The sequence below is a fragment of the Urocitellus parryii genome, chromosome 16 (genome assembly GCF_045843805.1).
Source record: "Urocitellus parryii isolate mUroPar1 chromosome 16, mUroPar1.hap1, whole genome shotgun sequence".
NCBI lineage: Eukaryota > Metazoa > Chordata > Mammalia > Rodentia > Sciuridae > Urocitellus > Urocitellus parryii.
In genome coordinates, this window is record NC_135546.1 from 1,440,933 (window position 1) to 1,458,023 (window position 17,091).

At 52.4% G+C, this 17,091-nt stretch overlaps 1 protein-coding gene and 1 pseudogene across 1 annotated transcript in view; one reads left to right on the forward strand and one right to left on the reverse strand.

Annotated features, from left to right (window-relative positions):
- Frmd4b (FERM domain containing 4B) overlaps positions 1 to 17,091 on the forward strand; it is an 85,770-nt gene that overhangs the window by 15,335 nt on the left and 53,344 nt on the right. Inside the window, exon 4 of the mRNA XM_026392698.2 lies at positions 1,194 to 1,278. Within this exon, the coding sequence (XP_026248483.2) occupies positions 1,194 to 1,278 (85 nt within the window). The remainder of the gene's footprint in view (positions 1 to 1,193; positions 1,279 to 17,091) is intronic.
- On the reverse strand, positions 14,791 to 14,914 carry LOC113185518 (small nucleolar RNA SNORA2/SNORA34 family; annotated as a pseudogene).

The following is a 17,091-nucleotide window of genomic DNA, read 5'->3' on the forward strand; positions in this document are numbered from 1 at the left end:
AGATCCTTGAGCATTTGACACACGTTGTCAAAGCTGATCTTTCCAGAGTCCTATGAGGTCAGTAGGATCCTGACACCTATCTTAGACCAGACCTGGAAGGTGAGTCCTGTGTGCCCCAGGCCACACGCCTGGTAACCGCAGAGGTGGGGTGGGGTGCTCAAGGTCGCCTCGGGGCTTCCCCACCCACTCACCTCATGGGGTGAACCCCGTAAGTAAAGGCAGAGGCTTTATTCTCCTCCCTGTGGAATTTTCCTAATGATTCCACGTCACAGGGTGGCGTTTTCGAATAATTTTACCATCTCGGTGATAAGATCGCCACAGCCCTTCGGCTGGCTGCGTTCCATTACTGCTGAGAGGCGCCCGGAGCCAATCCTCACGCCCCTCCAGCCTGGCGTTATCTGCACTTTCTCCAGCTCCAGAGCAAGCGCCCTTCCAGGCCCCAAGCTGCCCGCTGGCTGGGCACCTGTTTCCCCACGTGGAAAACCTGTGGCCTCAGCTCACGCCCAGGGGTCCCTACCCACAGACTCAGCTGCTCCCCTCCCTCTGAGGAGGGACAGAGCCTGTGACACCGAATGAACAGGCAAGATCCTAGAAACGGGGCTGGAGAGGCCCTCCGTACCCTGATCTGCATGAGAAAAGAGCAGGATTGGCGGCTGCAGAGAGCTGGGCTCCCAGCCAGGGCAAGCCCAGGCCTAGGAGGAGCCTGAGGAGGGGGGGTCTCCGGGTGTCCTGAAGCTCTCTGAGCATGGGTTGAGCAGTGGGGGCCCGGGCCCACCCCAGCCTGACACCTCTGAGCCTCGATGGTCCCCTGTGCAGAGTGTGCTCGGCCTCCTGCCTTCAGCGCTGCACCCCAACCTCCACCCCGGGCTTGGCGTGAAGCTCTCTGGGGTGTTCCAAGCTCCCCGAGGTGTTCCCAGCTCCCCAGAGCACTTGTCAGAGACTCCGCGACACACGCGGGTGTGTGGCAGCTGGGTGCATGTTGAGCCTCCCTTGGTCTCGCCGTCCAGCCCACAGAAGCATGGCCGGGGAGCTTCTATCTGCAGGTACCTGTTGACAGATGGACGGGAAGCACACAGGTTGCCTGGTTCCTCCGAGTTCTGTCTTGCTGCAGGGGCACGATCCATGAGGCCACGCAGTCGTGCCGTGATGACAAGGGAATAAATCTAAGAAACAATCCCTGTGCTGTCTTTCAGGTTTTACATCGAGAGCATATCGTTTCTAAGGGAGAAAACCACCGTGGAGCTGTTTTTCCTGAACGCCAAGGCCTGCGTGCACAAGGTAAGGGCCCTCTGCCTGTTGGCCTCGCTCACCGAATGCCACCGGGGCCAGGTCACATTGAAAGTAAGAAGAGTCCACTGTCCTGTTGTCGGTATTTCCTACCGGCCTCAATCCCCAACCCCGAGTGGCGGCTGGTCCTTCCCAAGTGCCCAGGGGTAGGGACAACCACCCAGAGCCATCACGCTGACACCCAACCTCTGTTCTCCAGAGTGGCCAATGCCACACACAGAATGCCCAGGGAGGCTCTGGTGATTGAACCCTCCCAGGCCAGAACCTCCCTGGACAAGCTGTGCCCTTTGTGTGAGTTTGTGGACAATGGCCTGGAATACATTCGGTCATGGTAGATGGCCCCTGTGCACCGGGAAGATGGGCTTGCTGCTGTCCTTGATGGGATGTCCCATGAAGGTCATCCGGGCCCCTCGGCGGGTTCCAATGCATCGTCTTGATGGTCCCCTGACAGGCTGGTGCATCCATTATGGACAGAGGACTGTCTAACCTCTGCCTGTTCTTGTGAGCTTCCTGTTTCTTTCTCACGTTCTCAGGGCAATGTTCTTGACACTGAAAACTGCTTTGTTGATATCAATGTAGCCACTTTGAGTTTCTTTGGGTTGATTGGTATTAGCAGATATCTTCTCCTCCCCACCCCCAGTACCGGGGATTGAACCCACTGAGCCACATCCCCAGCCTTTCTAATTTTGTACTTTGAGACAGGGTCTCGTTAAGTTGCCCAGACTGGCCTCAAACTTGCAATCCTCCTGCTTCGGCCTCCCAAGTCCCTGGGATGGCAGGTGTGCACCACCACGCCCGGTGTTTCTGTCGTGACCTGTGAGTTTCTGTGTATCGACAGTCTGCTTGTCGGAAGCACACAGCAGTCTGCTTGTCGGAGGCACACAGCGTAGGAGTTGCATCTTGATTTCCTGGGTCCTGTTTAACCATCTGCCTTTCAGCTGGGCTCTGCCCTCTATTGACCCCCAAGTTGATCATTGCACAACCAGGCTCACCTCGCCCACCTTTCTGTTTTGTCTGTTATTCTTTGCCCCCTTTGGGTTGTGTTTTCTTGTCCCCTTGATGGGTCATGGGCTGCAGCTGTCCTGTGACTTCCGTGGTTGCTTTGGGGTCAAATCTGCACATGTCCTGCTCACCAAGTCTGCCTCCACTTGACATCGCACCACCTCCCGTGGAGAGCAGCACCCTGCATGCGTGGGGTAATTTCCCCTCTCTGCTGTTTTACATTGTACATTTCACCCTGGGATGTGTTACAGATGCACGAGACGTTGTTATTTTTGCATAAACTTTTGATCCCCTTTAAAGATTTTTAAAACCCTCGATTTGCCCTGTGGGTACTGTTCCTGGTCTCCACCTTCTGTGTGGTTGGTGCTCCTGGGTTGCAATTCTGCTTCTCCCTGAAGGACTCTGTGGGCACTTCTCCCCTGAACACTTGCTGAGACCCCTCCTCTAGCTTGTGTCTGGGACCATCTCCATTCACCTCTGCTGGGACAGCTGCTTCACAGGGCAGAGACCCCTGCATCCAGACTTCTTCCTGCAGCTCTGTGGAGGTCCTGGCTCACGTCTTTTGCTTGCTAACGAGAAGTCCCTGCTGTCCCTGACCCAGTGTGTCTCGTGACCCAGTGTGTCTCATGATCGGCATTTACTGTCTCAGAATTTGGGGTTTACCCTTTACATCAAACGGGGAAATGTTTCAGACACGGTGACTTTAAATGTCTTTTCCACACCTGCCCTGCTTGTGGGGCCTCGGGGCACCTGTTCTTGGCCTCTGGAGTTGCTGCCAGGCAGGGCTCGGATTTTATTGAGTTGCTCTTGTTGGGGTTTCTGTTTGCTTTTGGTTTTCTGCGTGTGTGTTGTAGAGTTTCTCTGCGGTGACTGATTTCACTCATTTTTCTTTTGCGTTCTGATCTGCATTCATCTCAGCGGGTCCCCTGGAGTCCCTGACCGTAGAGGTGCTACCTGAATGCTCTTTACCCCTCAGGTGTCTACTGTTGAACATAGGAAACCTAGTTACGGTGACCTTCTCCATGTCCCTGCCTGCCTGTTGTAATGTTTGTGCCCTGGGTGGGGACGATCACCCACAGAGGTGCATCTGCTGGGCAGGGGTGCAGTTGCCCCCAGAGGTGCGTCTCATGGGTGGGGCAGATTCATCCCCAGTGCTGCGTGATCACCCCCAGTGATGCAGCCCCCAGGGACAGTGCTCATCGCATAGTGAGCGCTTGGTGTGGTCCCGTAAAAACCCTCCTTGATGGCGATTGCTCCCTTGCTGATGCGAGGTTGGCTCGCAGGTCTTAGCTGGCGTTATTTCTCTGATCATTGGCCCAGTAAGTTCCGCTCGTCTTGAGAGAGAAATGAAAAGCTGAGCTCTCTTACGTCCCGCCCCCTCTTAGGAATGCCGGTGGCAGGGAGCTCTTTCTAAATGGGTGTTTCTGTGGCTTGTGGAAGAATTTAGAACTCTTAGGAAACATCACAGGTCGTTTGGACTGACATTGATAAGATTTTTTGGAATTCAGCCGCAGGGATTCAGAGTGGGATATTTTGTGTCTAATTACTATTTAGGCAGCCAGTAACAATCCCAAGAGATGTCACAGAATCAGGTAAATGTAACAAATTCACGCTCACCCGGCAACGGGGGCTCTCAAGTCACTTCTTAATGATTTCTTAAGAGCATCCCGCACAGATCTATCATCCAGACCATCGCCGGACAAGTCAGTAAGTTCTATGAGATCACAGCCGCCGCTGTAGGACACGCGTAGGTGGATTCGAGGATTGGTAAAGTGAGTCACCAGGCTGGTAGCAGCTGTTAACTCAGGGCTCACTGCTGGATCCGACGGTGCACAGAGCAGACACCTGCAGCACCTCCAGCAGACCCGACCCACTCTTCCTCCTGCCCACAGAACCGCTCCCCCTACTTCTAGTTCCCTGAAGGCAAATACGCAGGGGAAGAGAGCTCTTACCTGCAAATATTGACAAAGCCACGAGTCCCTTTACACACCTGTTAGGAGGGAATGTGACTTGCCAAGAGGTCTGATACACCTGCAGGAGCTCTGCACAGCTATTTGGTGAATTTGGTTTTTATTCACCAAATTCAGCATCACGTACATGTCTCTGCCCCCCAGGGTGATTCCCCATGGTTTTGTCCATGTCCTCGCTGCTCTACACGGAGAGCACACCACTGGAGACCCTTGTGCAAAGAACTGTCCCTCCTGGTTCTGAGTGTGGGTGTCCAGGAGGGTGTGAAAGGGGAAGGAGGAAGTTTCCCTTTTGTTTTCTCCAAAGCCAACTCCTGTGTGCACCGGGACACACTGGGGCACCCAGGGCATCGCTGGCCGTCCCAGTACATGCGTGGCTGTGGCCCATGAGGAGACGTCCTCGAGGATCAGGCAATAGTCAACAGTCGTATTCCTTAACCAAGGGAAACCCGGCAGTGTGTACACCTAGGGTCAAAGTGGCCACCTGCAGTGGTCAAAAATCCACTTTGTAGTGTTAGTGCTCATCCAAAAACAAGTGAACGGTTCTGTAAAAAGAGAACCTCGCGACCAGTCGAATGCTCCAAAAGAAAGATCAAACACCCCTTTGGTTTTTCTCCAGTCTTTGAGGGGTCAGTTCAAGGTCAGTAGTTGCTGTGTAGAGAGCTAATTCCTAAGGCACCCGCTGTGAGGCTCTGTGTCGGGCATGTTCAGCCACAACTCGGAGAAGCACACACGGAGCCCCGGCCCTGCAGTCATCCTGGGTGCCACCCGCCAGTCTAGAAATACACAGAGCATTTCTGGATTGTCGTCTGGTATTTTTAAGTCACAAATTGAACATCAGTGTGTATTAAATTCATTCTGTAGGGGAAAAAAAAACAACCTACCTTAGTAGTAATTTTTTGCATGTGGTAAATCATGCTAAAGTCATTTATTTCTTCTGAACTTCAAAGAAGTACTCAATAGGCTACATATTTAACGAAAATATTCCGTGCACCTCTGTCCTGGAAGCCTTGTCATAGGTAAGAATGTTCACTGTATTAAGGTTTGTATTAATGAAAGATCTGAAGGACCCGAATGCCGGTCGATAACCGGAGCCCGGCTTGGTGACACCTGTCCGTGTAGAACCGTGCAGATGATGGCTGCTCTGTTTCTGTCCCCCGTGCCCTGCTGTAGTCTGCAAGGAGAAAGTGTTGTCACAGATCATATCAGCTGTTGATCTTGATGAAGAAAAAGTAATTCTAAGGAAGGTCTCAGGGCTGGGGCTACAACCGGCTGAGCTAGCTGTGTGACCTTGGGGAAGGTTTTTGACCTCCCTGAGCCTGTTTCTCCTGTTTCAGAAAGACAGACACGTGAGATGGGGCCTCGTTTCTCACCTGTGACTTGTGGCTGATTTTATCACATTTACAGAAAATGCTCGTCTTCCTTCCTACGCCGCAGCCAGAGTCGTGGAGACAGTGAAAACCAGCCAGTCCTCTGGCAGGAGTCACAGAGATTCTTCAGCACACTGAAGCTGGAGGGATGCTGGGCTTTGGGTATTTAAACCCACAGAATGTTTAGAACATACTAAAACGTGGTTTAAAAAAAACATGAATCATGGACCAGAGACAGGACTCTAGAAAGAAATCTTTTCAATTCTCGTTTTCACTACCAGCTTAAAAGGGGGTAGGGTAGATCTTTTTCCCTGAAGAAGGTGAGCAATCACTCCCAGCTCTGAGCGCCTCCCGTGCACCCGCTGTGGCCGGCCCTGCAGAGAGCAGACCCCGAGGAGGCAGACCCTTCTTACAAGAGAGCAGCCACAGGGGTCCAGAAGTGGCTTGGTACTCAGAAGGAGTGTGTGGACAGTGACCTCGGCCAGGTAAACCAGCAGGAGACTCTGCCCTGAGCGGCGTTCCACGTTGGACCTAGCTTCCAGTCGGCCCTGGCCCTCCGGAGACGGAGTGAGATGAGATCTCAGTACAGTTCTGGTTTGCGTTTCCCTGAGGCCTAGAGGTGTGGAGCATTCTTTCACGTATTGGTTGGCCATTTGTGATGCTCCTTTTGAGAAGTGTCTGTTGAGTTCTTTTGCCCTTTTGTTGATTGGGTGATTTGGATTTGGGGTGTTCCGTGGTTTGAGTTCTTTATCTTCTGGATATTAATCCCCTGCAGAGCTGCCGCTGGCAAAGATTCCCCTCTCCCGTTCCGTGGATCCTCTCCTCACTTCCTTTGCTGCGCACCAGCTTTGTATTTTGATGGCATCTTGCTTAATGAGGCTTGGCTTTATTTCTTGTGCACCTCTGCGATGGATGTTGACCCCAGTTTTCTTCCAGCCGTCGCAAGACTCCAGGTCTGATTCCCTGCGTGTGGAACTCTTCTCTCTAGCTGTACCGATGAGCGTACTTCTGTCCACCGTGTTAGATCCGGGCCCAGGACAAAACCTAGGTCCCTTCTGATCTTGAAATAAAACATCTTGGGGTCATCAGCAGATGTCCACCTGCGTTGACCAGGTCAGGACCCCGGCCGTGGCTCAGCAGGAGATGTTGGCAGGACAAGGTCCAAGCAGCCAGGCCCACCGGGTCTCACTGAGCACCCTGTTCGGCTGTCAGCTGTCTCTGGTACTTGGAATCGACGTGGAAAGGCAAGGGAGCCAAACATTACGACCGTGTGGGAAACAGAGTCACCGCGAGGCTGAGCAGCCCTGTTGGTTCTCACAGCCCTCTCACCCCGTTCTTGACCGGGACTTGCCAGGTCTGCCCTTCATCAGCAGGCTCCGTGACAGTCATCCTGAAACACGGGGGCAGCAGGCGGGCTGCACAAGGTCCTACAGACCTTCTGTCATCTGCATCTGAGCGTGTGGATCTGGAGGCAGGTTGGGGGGCAGTTTGGCCATTCCCCTCTTCTGCTCCCCCTGAAGGAATCCCGCTACGGAAGATTTTATGGACGTAGGAAAAGATGTGCACAAAATACTCTGCAAAAGAGAAAAAAAAAAAAAGAACCTTCACATCATCGTTTCTAATAGTGGGAAACTGGAAGCTGCTTCAATAGTCTTGAACACGGATTCAATAAATGGCGGACCACTCCCAGGAGAGGATATGAAAAAGCATAGGCTGTCCTCCTTGGCCGATGCGCAGCCGTGTCTAAATGATTATGTCGTTGCACTGGAAAAGAGCCGAGTTACAGAACGGCGAACCTGGTATGGTGGGTTCCGTGTCTTTATTTATTTACGTATTTCCAACGTACTCATAGGAAAAACTAGAAAATGCACGGCGGAGTAGAAATGATCTCAGAGAGGGAGATGTGGAGGAGCTTTTGCTGTCTGCGTCATGCTTTTCCGACTGTCTTCCACCTGCAGGGCTGGGGAGGCCACCCAGGGTTGTCACATGCTGGGCAAGCGCTGTACCGCTGAGACGCACCCCCGCCCACTTTTCAGTGTCTTCAACGGGAAGCCTGAGTTAGTTTTAAATCAGAAAGATAAAGACAAAAATAATCAGGGTGTTCATTAAACGTCACCTTTCCAAGTGTGTGTCAAGACAATGCGGACGGACTTGGGTGGAGTGTAGTAGCTCAGGGGTAGGGTGCTTGCCTAGCATGGGGGGGGGGCGGGAAGGGGCCCTGTCTACTATGAAGGAAAAATGCAGAAAAGCACAGCGAATCCAGGATGGGTGGACGAGTGCCCGCATCACACTACGGGAACACGCTTCTCTCTGTTGAGCCTGTTTCCTGGCTGAGTTGGGGTGGTTTGGCTTTTAACTTCTGACCATTTCAGCTGCCCCGACCCGACCTCGGCCTCTCTTCCTCCTACACCCTGTGTGCCCTTGTGGTGTGGAGCAGGGGACGGAGCACAGGATGCCTTGGAAATTCACGTCCTCGTGTCCCTGGATGGTCACCAGCCCCACGAGGGCAGGCCCCAGGTTTCCTGAGGCTGGACTCCTTGGCCTCTGGTGTTAGGCGAAGGGTTGCTGAGTGGGTGACCGACCCCATGAGTGGCGAGGAGTGGACGCACAGATGGAGGGCAGCGTGGAGCCAGCAGACCTGGGGCTGGGGAGGGGCTCCCCGGGAGAGCGCTGGCCTCGCATGCTCGGGGCCCCGGGCTCCGTCCCCAGCACCACACACTCACACACACACAAAACCCAACAAGACAGATTCAGAGAAACTCAGCGCCTCGGCCTCCCTTGCTCTCCATCGTAGGCAGCCCCCAAAACTGCAGGAGGCTGTGTGATGTGGGGAGTCTGCACTCTGCACCCGGGGAGCCTGGGTCCAACCAGTCACCTGTCCCCAACCTGGATGTCATCGTGTTAAGCCTGTTTCATCACCATGAGGAGGGGACGGTGGCACTGCCTGCCTCCAGGGATGAGTTAACACATGTGCCAAGGTGTAGAACAGTGTCTGGCACCGTTATTGTGCTGTTGTTACTACTGGGGTCCCCTTTATGCACAGGGGAGGTTTCAGCATCTCCAGTAGATGCCTGAAGCCAGGGACAGATCCAGCCCTATATACCCCATGTTTTCTCCTGTACGTACAAAACTGTGATCAAGTTCAGTTTATCAGTTAGGCCCAGTAAGAGATGAACAACAGTAACAAATAATGAAACAGTACAATTGTGAAATGTGCCGTAATGAAAGTCATGTGACCGCGATACGCATGTGTGTCTATCTCTTTCTCTTCCGATCCGATACCAGGAACCTCTACTAAGTACACACTGGTGGGTAGCCTATACAGCATGGATACACTGGACAGGAATGACTCGTGTCCAGAATCTACATGAGATTTCACCATGCTGCTCAGAACGGCCCACCGTTTAAAACATGTGAACTATCTCTGGGATCTTCCATTTAACATTTTTGGACTCTGATTGATCCCAGGTGCCTGAAACCATGGATGGGGAGCCCTCAGATGAGAGGAAATGACCCTGAACAGGACGTGTCCACCCGGCTCACCTCTGCAGCGTCTCCCCACACTCGCCCTATGCTCCCTCCAAAATGGCCTGGTGTGCCAGGCTGGCTCCGCATCTTGAACCTGCTTGTCCCTTGCTGAGAGTCCGGCTCTGCTCTCTGTCCTTGTCCCCTGCTGAGGGTCTCCCAGCCCCTTCTTTTCCTTCTCGCACTCCTCCACTCATCCCACCCCTTACGCAATTCTGTCCTTTCTCTGCCTCCCACCACCCTTTCCTGCAGGGGCCAGACCTCCCAGCACCCAGAGCACACCCTTTGAATACGTCCAGCTGTGTTGAATCATTCCTTCAAGCGCCGGCATTGGCCTTGTGTTTTGTTTCAATACATTTTAATTGACACATGGTAATTGTTCATATTCACGGGTACAGTGTGACATTTCAGTACCTGCATGCCGTGTGTGAGGACCAGACCAGGTTAAGTGCTCAGCTGTCACCAAAGTCTCTTCTGTGTGCTGGGGACACTTGACATCCTCCCTACTAGTCATTTTCAAATAGTCCATGAATTGTCCTCAGCTGTGGTCATGGTACTGTGTGAGGGCAGTTGAGGTCATTCCCGATGCCCACCTGCCCTCCTGGACCGACTCACATCTCTCTCCCTGCCCACCCCGCCACTCTTCTGGGCTCTGGTGACCGCCGTTCTGCTCTCGACTTCATTAATTTTTGACACTAGGGTTCGTCTTTATCTCCCTGTGCTGGCCCAGAGCCTGGCACACACGATAGGCCCTCGGTGAATACCGGTCAAGAGATGCGTGGTTTCCACTAGCAACGAAACGGATCGGAGTTTGCAAGATGGGCTTGCGAAAAGATCAAGCCAAACTGAAAACCCACTTTGAGTAACCACCATCGAAATTAGTCATTTTCAGCTTTCGGTCTTATTTTATTTTCACTGCCTAAGACGGAACGGCCGTTTCTAAACTCAATTTTCCAGAATTGAGGTTGTACTTGTCACCTTGAAATTTAATACACTGAACCTATCAGAATACCTTGTGAGCGCTGCGTGATCCAATGGCAGAGTGCAGGAGGGTCGGCTCGGCAGCCCCGCCTCCCTCTGCACTTCTTTTAGGCACGTTTTGGAGACATTTAGGAGAATCCCTGAAAACTCAGCTGCAAGGATAGGCTGACACCCTTCTCAGCGCTAAGATGGAAACTTTTCTTTTCTTAGAATTCCAAGGAAATAAGCCATCGACTTTTGATTGCCTCTGGGGTGGGGGGCACTGGGCATGTGCCCGGGGGATCCTGTTAATCTTGAAGTCTCATTTTAGACAGGTCTTCTCAAAGGCTCTCCCACTCCAGCCATCCAGCCAAATGTGACCGACTGGCTTTTCCCCTTCTTTTAAGAGCTAAAATGAGCACGCAGATAGCCATGGGCAGGGAGGGGCAGGGGAGATGGAGAAATGAATCAACCAAAAGTCAGTAGCCAGCTCCTGACAAATCAAAATGTGCTGCTTCACAAACTAGAGAGACATCGGGATACAGTTCCAGATACCTGTTCATGGCAAAGGGACTTTCTTTTATTTTTTTAAAGAGAGAGAGAGAGAGAATTTTTTAATATTTATTTTTTTTAGTTTTCGGCAGACACAACATCTTTGTTTGTATGTGGCACTGAGGATCGAACCCGGGCCGCACGCATGCCAGGCGAGCGCGCTACCACTTGAGCCATATCCCCAGCCCGCAAAGGGACTTTCTTTTATTTTTGTTTTTCTTCTTCTTTCTTGGTACTAGGGATTGAACCCCGGACGATTCACCCCTGAGCCCCATCCCCAGCCCATTTTCTATTTTATTTAGAGACAGGGTCTCACTGAGTTGCTTAGGGCCTCACTGTTGCTGAGGCTGGCTGTGAGCTTGCCATCCTCCTCTCTCAGCCTCCCGAGCTGCTGGGATGGCAGCAGGCACCACCGAGCCCGGCACTAAGAGGCTTTCTTAAAGTTCACACTCATGGCGAGTGCTGTGACCGTCCCTTTTTATAGTGCTTGAAGACAGAGGACTTAGCTCAACACAACCTAAAAGAACATGAAGCTAACAGCACAATGGTGCATGCCAGTGAGTCCATCGACCCTGGAGGCTGAGGCAGGAGGATCCCAGATTCAAGGTGAACTTCAGCAACTTGGCAAGACCCTGTCTCAAAATAATAGAAAGAGCTGGGGATATAACTCCCAGATAAAATGCCCCGGGTTCAATCACTAGAACTGAAACACACACACACACACACACACACACACAGAGAACATGAAGGAAATTCCTCTGTCTTGGAGCCATTCCATGTATCTCAGCAAACATAGCTGCACTAAAATATGCTCAGCCCATCTCATAACCTGGCTGAGCCCTAGCGTGTGAGATTTGAGAGTGTTTGCACGTGTGAGCTTGTATGTATACGTGTGTGATCATGTGTGTGTATGTTAATCCTCAGCTTATTTCAAGATTCCGAAATAATTTTAAGAATCAGTAGCAGAAGTAGAATTCTGCAGGCTTGAGTTTGTGTGCAGATGTGTGAACCGGCCTTCTCGTAATACGCCATCGTCCCAAGACCGGTGTTTGTGAGACCAAGTCACTGCACTAAAGCTCAGAGCGGATTTGGAGGCCAGCCAGGCCACCAGGAACAAAGCATCTCACTCTGTATTTCAGAGGGCTGCTGAAAGTTTTGCAGTGAGTGTTTCACCTGCCCTGGGTCGTGTGGTCTTCCCTGTGTACTTTCCTGACATTGAGCTGGTATGTTTGAATGGCAGACACCAGCTAGATGCCACCGCGTGCCCTCGTGGGAACTGAAGCTTGCACCGTGGTGGCTTTTAAGATCTGCTGTCCTCAGTCCCATGTCCTTAGAGCCTGGGCAGCTCTGCTGTGGCCTGGCCTCTGCCCAGAGGGTGCAGGGAAACAGAATTGTTCCCCTTTTCACTGATTAAAGACTGAAGCCCAGCAGCAAAAAAAAACCCACAGTGACCTGAAGGAGGACAAGGAGACTGCCCTCCAGCTGTCGCCAGCCAGAGCAGATTTGCCAGGAATGAATTCTTTGTTCACTGGTCTGTCCCCAGCACCAGGAGACGCGTAAATATTTGCTGAACGCATTGAGAAGGGCTTCTGCATCTCCAGACCTGAATTTCTAAGCAGCGTGGTTGAACATGGAGTATCCTGAGATACTGCAGCCGGTGCTCATATTACGGGGACACCACTATCTCAGGAGTGAGCTCTAAGAATTGTGTCAGAGCCTTAATTGGGGCCAGAAATACAGTCATATAAAAATACTAGGATGCATCCTGGAGAGAGGAGGAGGCAGATGGCCCATTCAGATGAAAATATGAAATCTTTCAGTCTTGGAACTTGGATTATCGACAGATGAAAGAGTCTCTAGGATATTCTATAATTATTTTAGAAGTCAAGTTCTTTTGTACCTTTTCTGCTTTTGAAACTAGGAGGCCAATATCTCTGAGGACATATTTTGTATTTTGAAAGAAACATGGCCAAGAAACTTCCAAAACCAGACTTACCGTCACCCGCTCTGTCCCTGTCCATCCATCTGTCTGTTCCCTGCCCATCTGTCACCCGTTTTTCTAAGCCCGACTGGAAGCAGACGTCCTTTGCCTTTCCACGGTGCTCCCCCATGGAAGACATTTGAAGGGTTGTCTTTCTGTTTTTCAGAAAGAAGAAATTAAATTCCAGGCTTCCGTGTCATAATTAACGAGGCCTAAGAGATACAGGGGATCCTGAGAAATGGGAATTGGTCAGAAAGGAGCTAAGGGGTCGTTCAGGTGCACCCGTTGAATAGGCCAAAATGGTACCCGTCAGGTCTACCAAGGACACTCTGGGCTAGGAAGAAGTCAGCAGTTCTGGGTAGTGGCCACTAGCCAAGACTGTGCCCTCACTGGGGAGACAGACAACAGAGGAGGGGACGGGAGCCCCAGCTGCCCGTTCACAGGGGGAGGACTTGCCTGCCCTAAGCTCGGCCTCCATGCCCACGTGGCAGAACAAGAACATCACTTCCTCACGGGCTGCCCCTGGGGTTCAGTGAGTGATACGTGTCATGCTCTCAGGACAGATCTAAGCGCTGATGAAGGGTCTCTTGCTTTTGTAGCTATTGATGCTTTACCCCAAGTCCCCAGAGGACGGTTATAAATGGGCTCTTGTGTTAGAAGTACTTGAGCCAACCCCACCACGAGGGTGACGTAAAGATCGCTGCAGAAACAAGAAGTGATGAAAGGAAGCCCCAATCAGAGGTGCGCGTCAGTCCTGAAGTAAAGGACCCTGTGTGTCTACACGCAGGACACGGGCATGGACGCCCTGCGGGCCCTGAGGCCAAAGCCTGATGCCAGCACTCTGACGGCATCTGGCTTTGCCCAGATTTGTCCTTTCTCCCTCTCATGGCACCTGATTACCTCGTCAGCACCTTGCACTTTGTCTTTTATGACTGGTTCTCCAGCAGAACCCTCTGATCCCCGTGAATAGTGCAGGGAGGGTTGGCAATGGGGCCTGCACAGGGGTTTATCACAAGGGTCCAGACGCTGGCAGGGTGGCGGAGCCTGTCTCTGACATTTGACCGTGTGAGGTTCCTTCTGCCTGGGTTGACGGGGAAGGAGGGAGCTTCCTGGCAGGAATGGAGGAAAAGAGGACTGGCCAGCTCCCCGGAGGACCTGCAGCACCTCCTGGTAGGATGTCATCATCAAAGGCTTAGCTAACTGGGCCCGGTGGCCACGACCGTGCCTCGGGAGGCTGAGGCAGGAGGATCACAAGTTTGAGGCCAGCCTGGGCAACTTAGAGAGAACTGTCTCCAAATAAAATAGAAACAGGGCTGAGGGTGGAGCTCGGTGGTAGAGCAGCCCTGGGTTCCGTTCCCAGTACTGCAAGGAAAAAGAGAAAAAAAGGCTTAAGTTTCTTTAAAAAGTATATATAGATCAAGTCATTTAAAAATAAGCAGCCTCTGAGGTGTCAGGCGCTCCGTAGGCACAGGGCGAGTAAGTGGCCCTGGGTGAGGCGAGTGGTTCCGAGCTCCCGAGGCTGGGCGGTGGTCGACGACGACTGTGCCTGTGTGGTGTGCACCCTTATCTGCATGCTGATAGCTCCTGCTTTAATAGCTTCTGTGGCTTTCCCCTTCCCTGACCTGGGGTCCAGTCCAGGGTCTCGGTTTGCGTTTAGCCGTCACGACTTTCAACACCGTAGCACACGCCACAGACTGGCAGCCCCTCTCTCCTTTGGCCCAGACTCTTCCATACACTGGCGCGTCTCGGGACCACCTGGGACCCTGGTGGAGAACAAAGCCCCACCCCATCCCACCCTGTCCCCCTCCTGTGAGCTCAGCCTCTGTCCCCTCCACGAGCTTCTGCACCAGGTTTGAGAACCATGGGTCAAACCATGTCCTGGCCCCAGGGCTGCCTCTGTGCCTGGGTGTCCTCAGGGGGCCAGGAGGCATGTGTGGGGTCAGCTGGGCAGCAGGACTTCCCTCCACAGCAAACCCTGGTTCCTTTCCTCCCACCCCCCAGTCATTCTTTTGGTTGAAAAACTTAAAGCCAACTTCTTTGGTAATAGATTTAAGAGCATCATGATTCTACGTGGGGATCCAGAGACAAGGACTGTCTGGATGACTGTGGAATCCCCGCATTCGCCCATATCTACCGCTCATGACCCCGATGTTTCTTTCTAAAGAATTGACCATTGGTTTCCAAAGTTCTGAAATGGGCAACCGGCCACGGAGAGACGTTTCTGCAGGCTTTTGCTTAAAACCAACAGCTTCAGCTTTGATCTGGGCCAATCTGTTCCCTCTTATGGAGCAGGTGCGTGGAGTGGACACGGAGGCCATCCCACCATCCCCTTTCCCGGCCGTCTTGGGCCTGACCATCTTGGCCCCTGAAGGTGACCTGGCCAAGCATGGTACTTGCCTGATTCCATCACCTTCAACATTTTTTTTTAAGGAAATAAATAACTTTCCTTTCTCCTCCATCCCTGGCCTTTAAAAATATTGTTCAGTGATCAGCATGAACTCGTGGGTTCATTTTTACCTGACGTTGTATAATCGATTCCTGTCGTTCAATTCTTTTCTCCTTCCCCATTTCCTGGGGGGTGCATGACAGTCGTCTATACTGATGGGACCTGTTGTTCCATTTTGGTGCACGCACGCGGTACAGCCATACAGCCCTCCCCCTCTCGTCCCCCTCCCCCACCCCACCCCACTCCTTTCCTCTACTGGTTTTGATGCTCAGATTGCGCCCACCCAGGCCAGTGGGGGCCCCTTTAAGTGGATGCCGTGCCAGTGGCTCGTCCCTGTCACTTTTGAGCACCTCCTTATTTTGTGACCAACTGGTCAAGTCCCGGCTCTCCTTTGGTGCCTTAGATTCCTTTAGGGAAGGATGGTCTCTGGAGACGAACATGCAATTTCTTTTTAAATTAGTTGGCACTGCATCCCAGGAACAAAGCTCTGGGCCATCTATCCACCCCAAAAATAAAAGTACCTTGCACACCCGGAGCCCGAGCTGGACCTGGGCCAGGGTGGCCGCTCGCCCCTCGCTCTCGTTCCCATGCTGGTGTGTTCCTCGGTGCTGTTCTCCCACAGCCAAGCCCTGATGCCGATGCCCGTGCTCCCAATTCCCTCTCCCTCTCCCTCTCCCTCTCGGGTCAAGTGTCTGAGAAGCGGTCAGGCCGGATGGTTTGGTATGTGGGACTCCTCCTTTGGAACACACCCACCAAAACACAGGCACTTCTTAAAACACAGGCACTTGTTTGTTTTTCTTGTAATACTGTTTGCTCTTCCACAGAATCTTTTTTCTTTTTGTTCTCAAAAGTCCGTGAGGTGTGCGGTAGATGGTATCAATTCTGTGTTACATTTGTATCCAGTGCAGCCCGAGTCCCTGGCTTTCTGACACCTGACACCTTTTTGTGCACCATGTTTCAAGTTGGCATTCCCAGAGTTGCATTGTATGCTCTCCATCCCTGTATCCTCAGGGCTCAAAAGACTGCAGGGTTTTTGTTTTACTTAGTGTTGAAAATCAAGGCAAACCAACTGTACGGGGAATCAAAACCACCAGGAGCATCCCTGTAAGAAAAGAAAGCTGTCAGCATCCACCAGCTGTATACTTCATTCCTCCTTCACTCGATATTCTACATGTGATCAAGCACCTCTGTGTTTTGCCAGGCAGTGTCTCCGCTCTGGAGACCCAGCTGTGGCCAAAATGCCTCCAGATTCACACCCTCATGACTGTTACGAGTGGGCAGGTAACAGCAGGTGGAGCAGCAGACAATAAAGGAAAGACATAAGTTGTATAAGGTGTTGGACATAAATAGAGGCACCAAACAGTGGTGCAGGTTGCTTACTGCCCAACTCCAAGCCCAGCGGTGCTAAGGATGGAGTTATCATGAACTAAAAGGGAAGAAGGGCCCCGGTGCCATCAGGAGTCTGTTTCTTAACCTCATATTGAAGTGAAATGTACATAGTGAGGATTGCCGAGCATGCAGCTCAGGGGCTTTCAGAACAGAACAGCACATCAGTGTACCCAGCGTGGATCTCGAGGGAAAGACATCGTTGGTGCCTGGAAGCCCCTCGCATGTTCTCCTGCAGCCGTTGACCCCCACTACCATCCCCTCACCAGCAGTTACCAGCGCTGGCAGACTCAGCCCCCCTGTGCCGGGAGTCACACCATCTGCGTCTTTTCATGCCTGGCGTCTGGCTCAGGCTGCTGTGAGACTCTCCCTTCTGCTGTGCGAGGTTGCTGGGGAACGTTCACTTCCCTGCTGCGTCCTGGCCCACGGTGCCCCGTGCCCGTCTGTTCACCCAGCCACGGGCATGTGGGTTGCTTGCAGCGATTGCCTGCTTTAGTGGCACTGCCACACAGGTCCTCGTGGGCACAGGCACACCTGTCTGGGAGGTCGACACCTAGGAGCAGGATTGCTGAGCCGTAGGCACAGTTATGTTAAGTTTTGGTAGAGCCTGCCAAA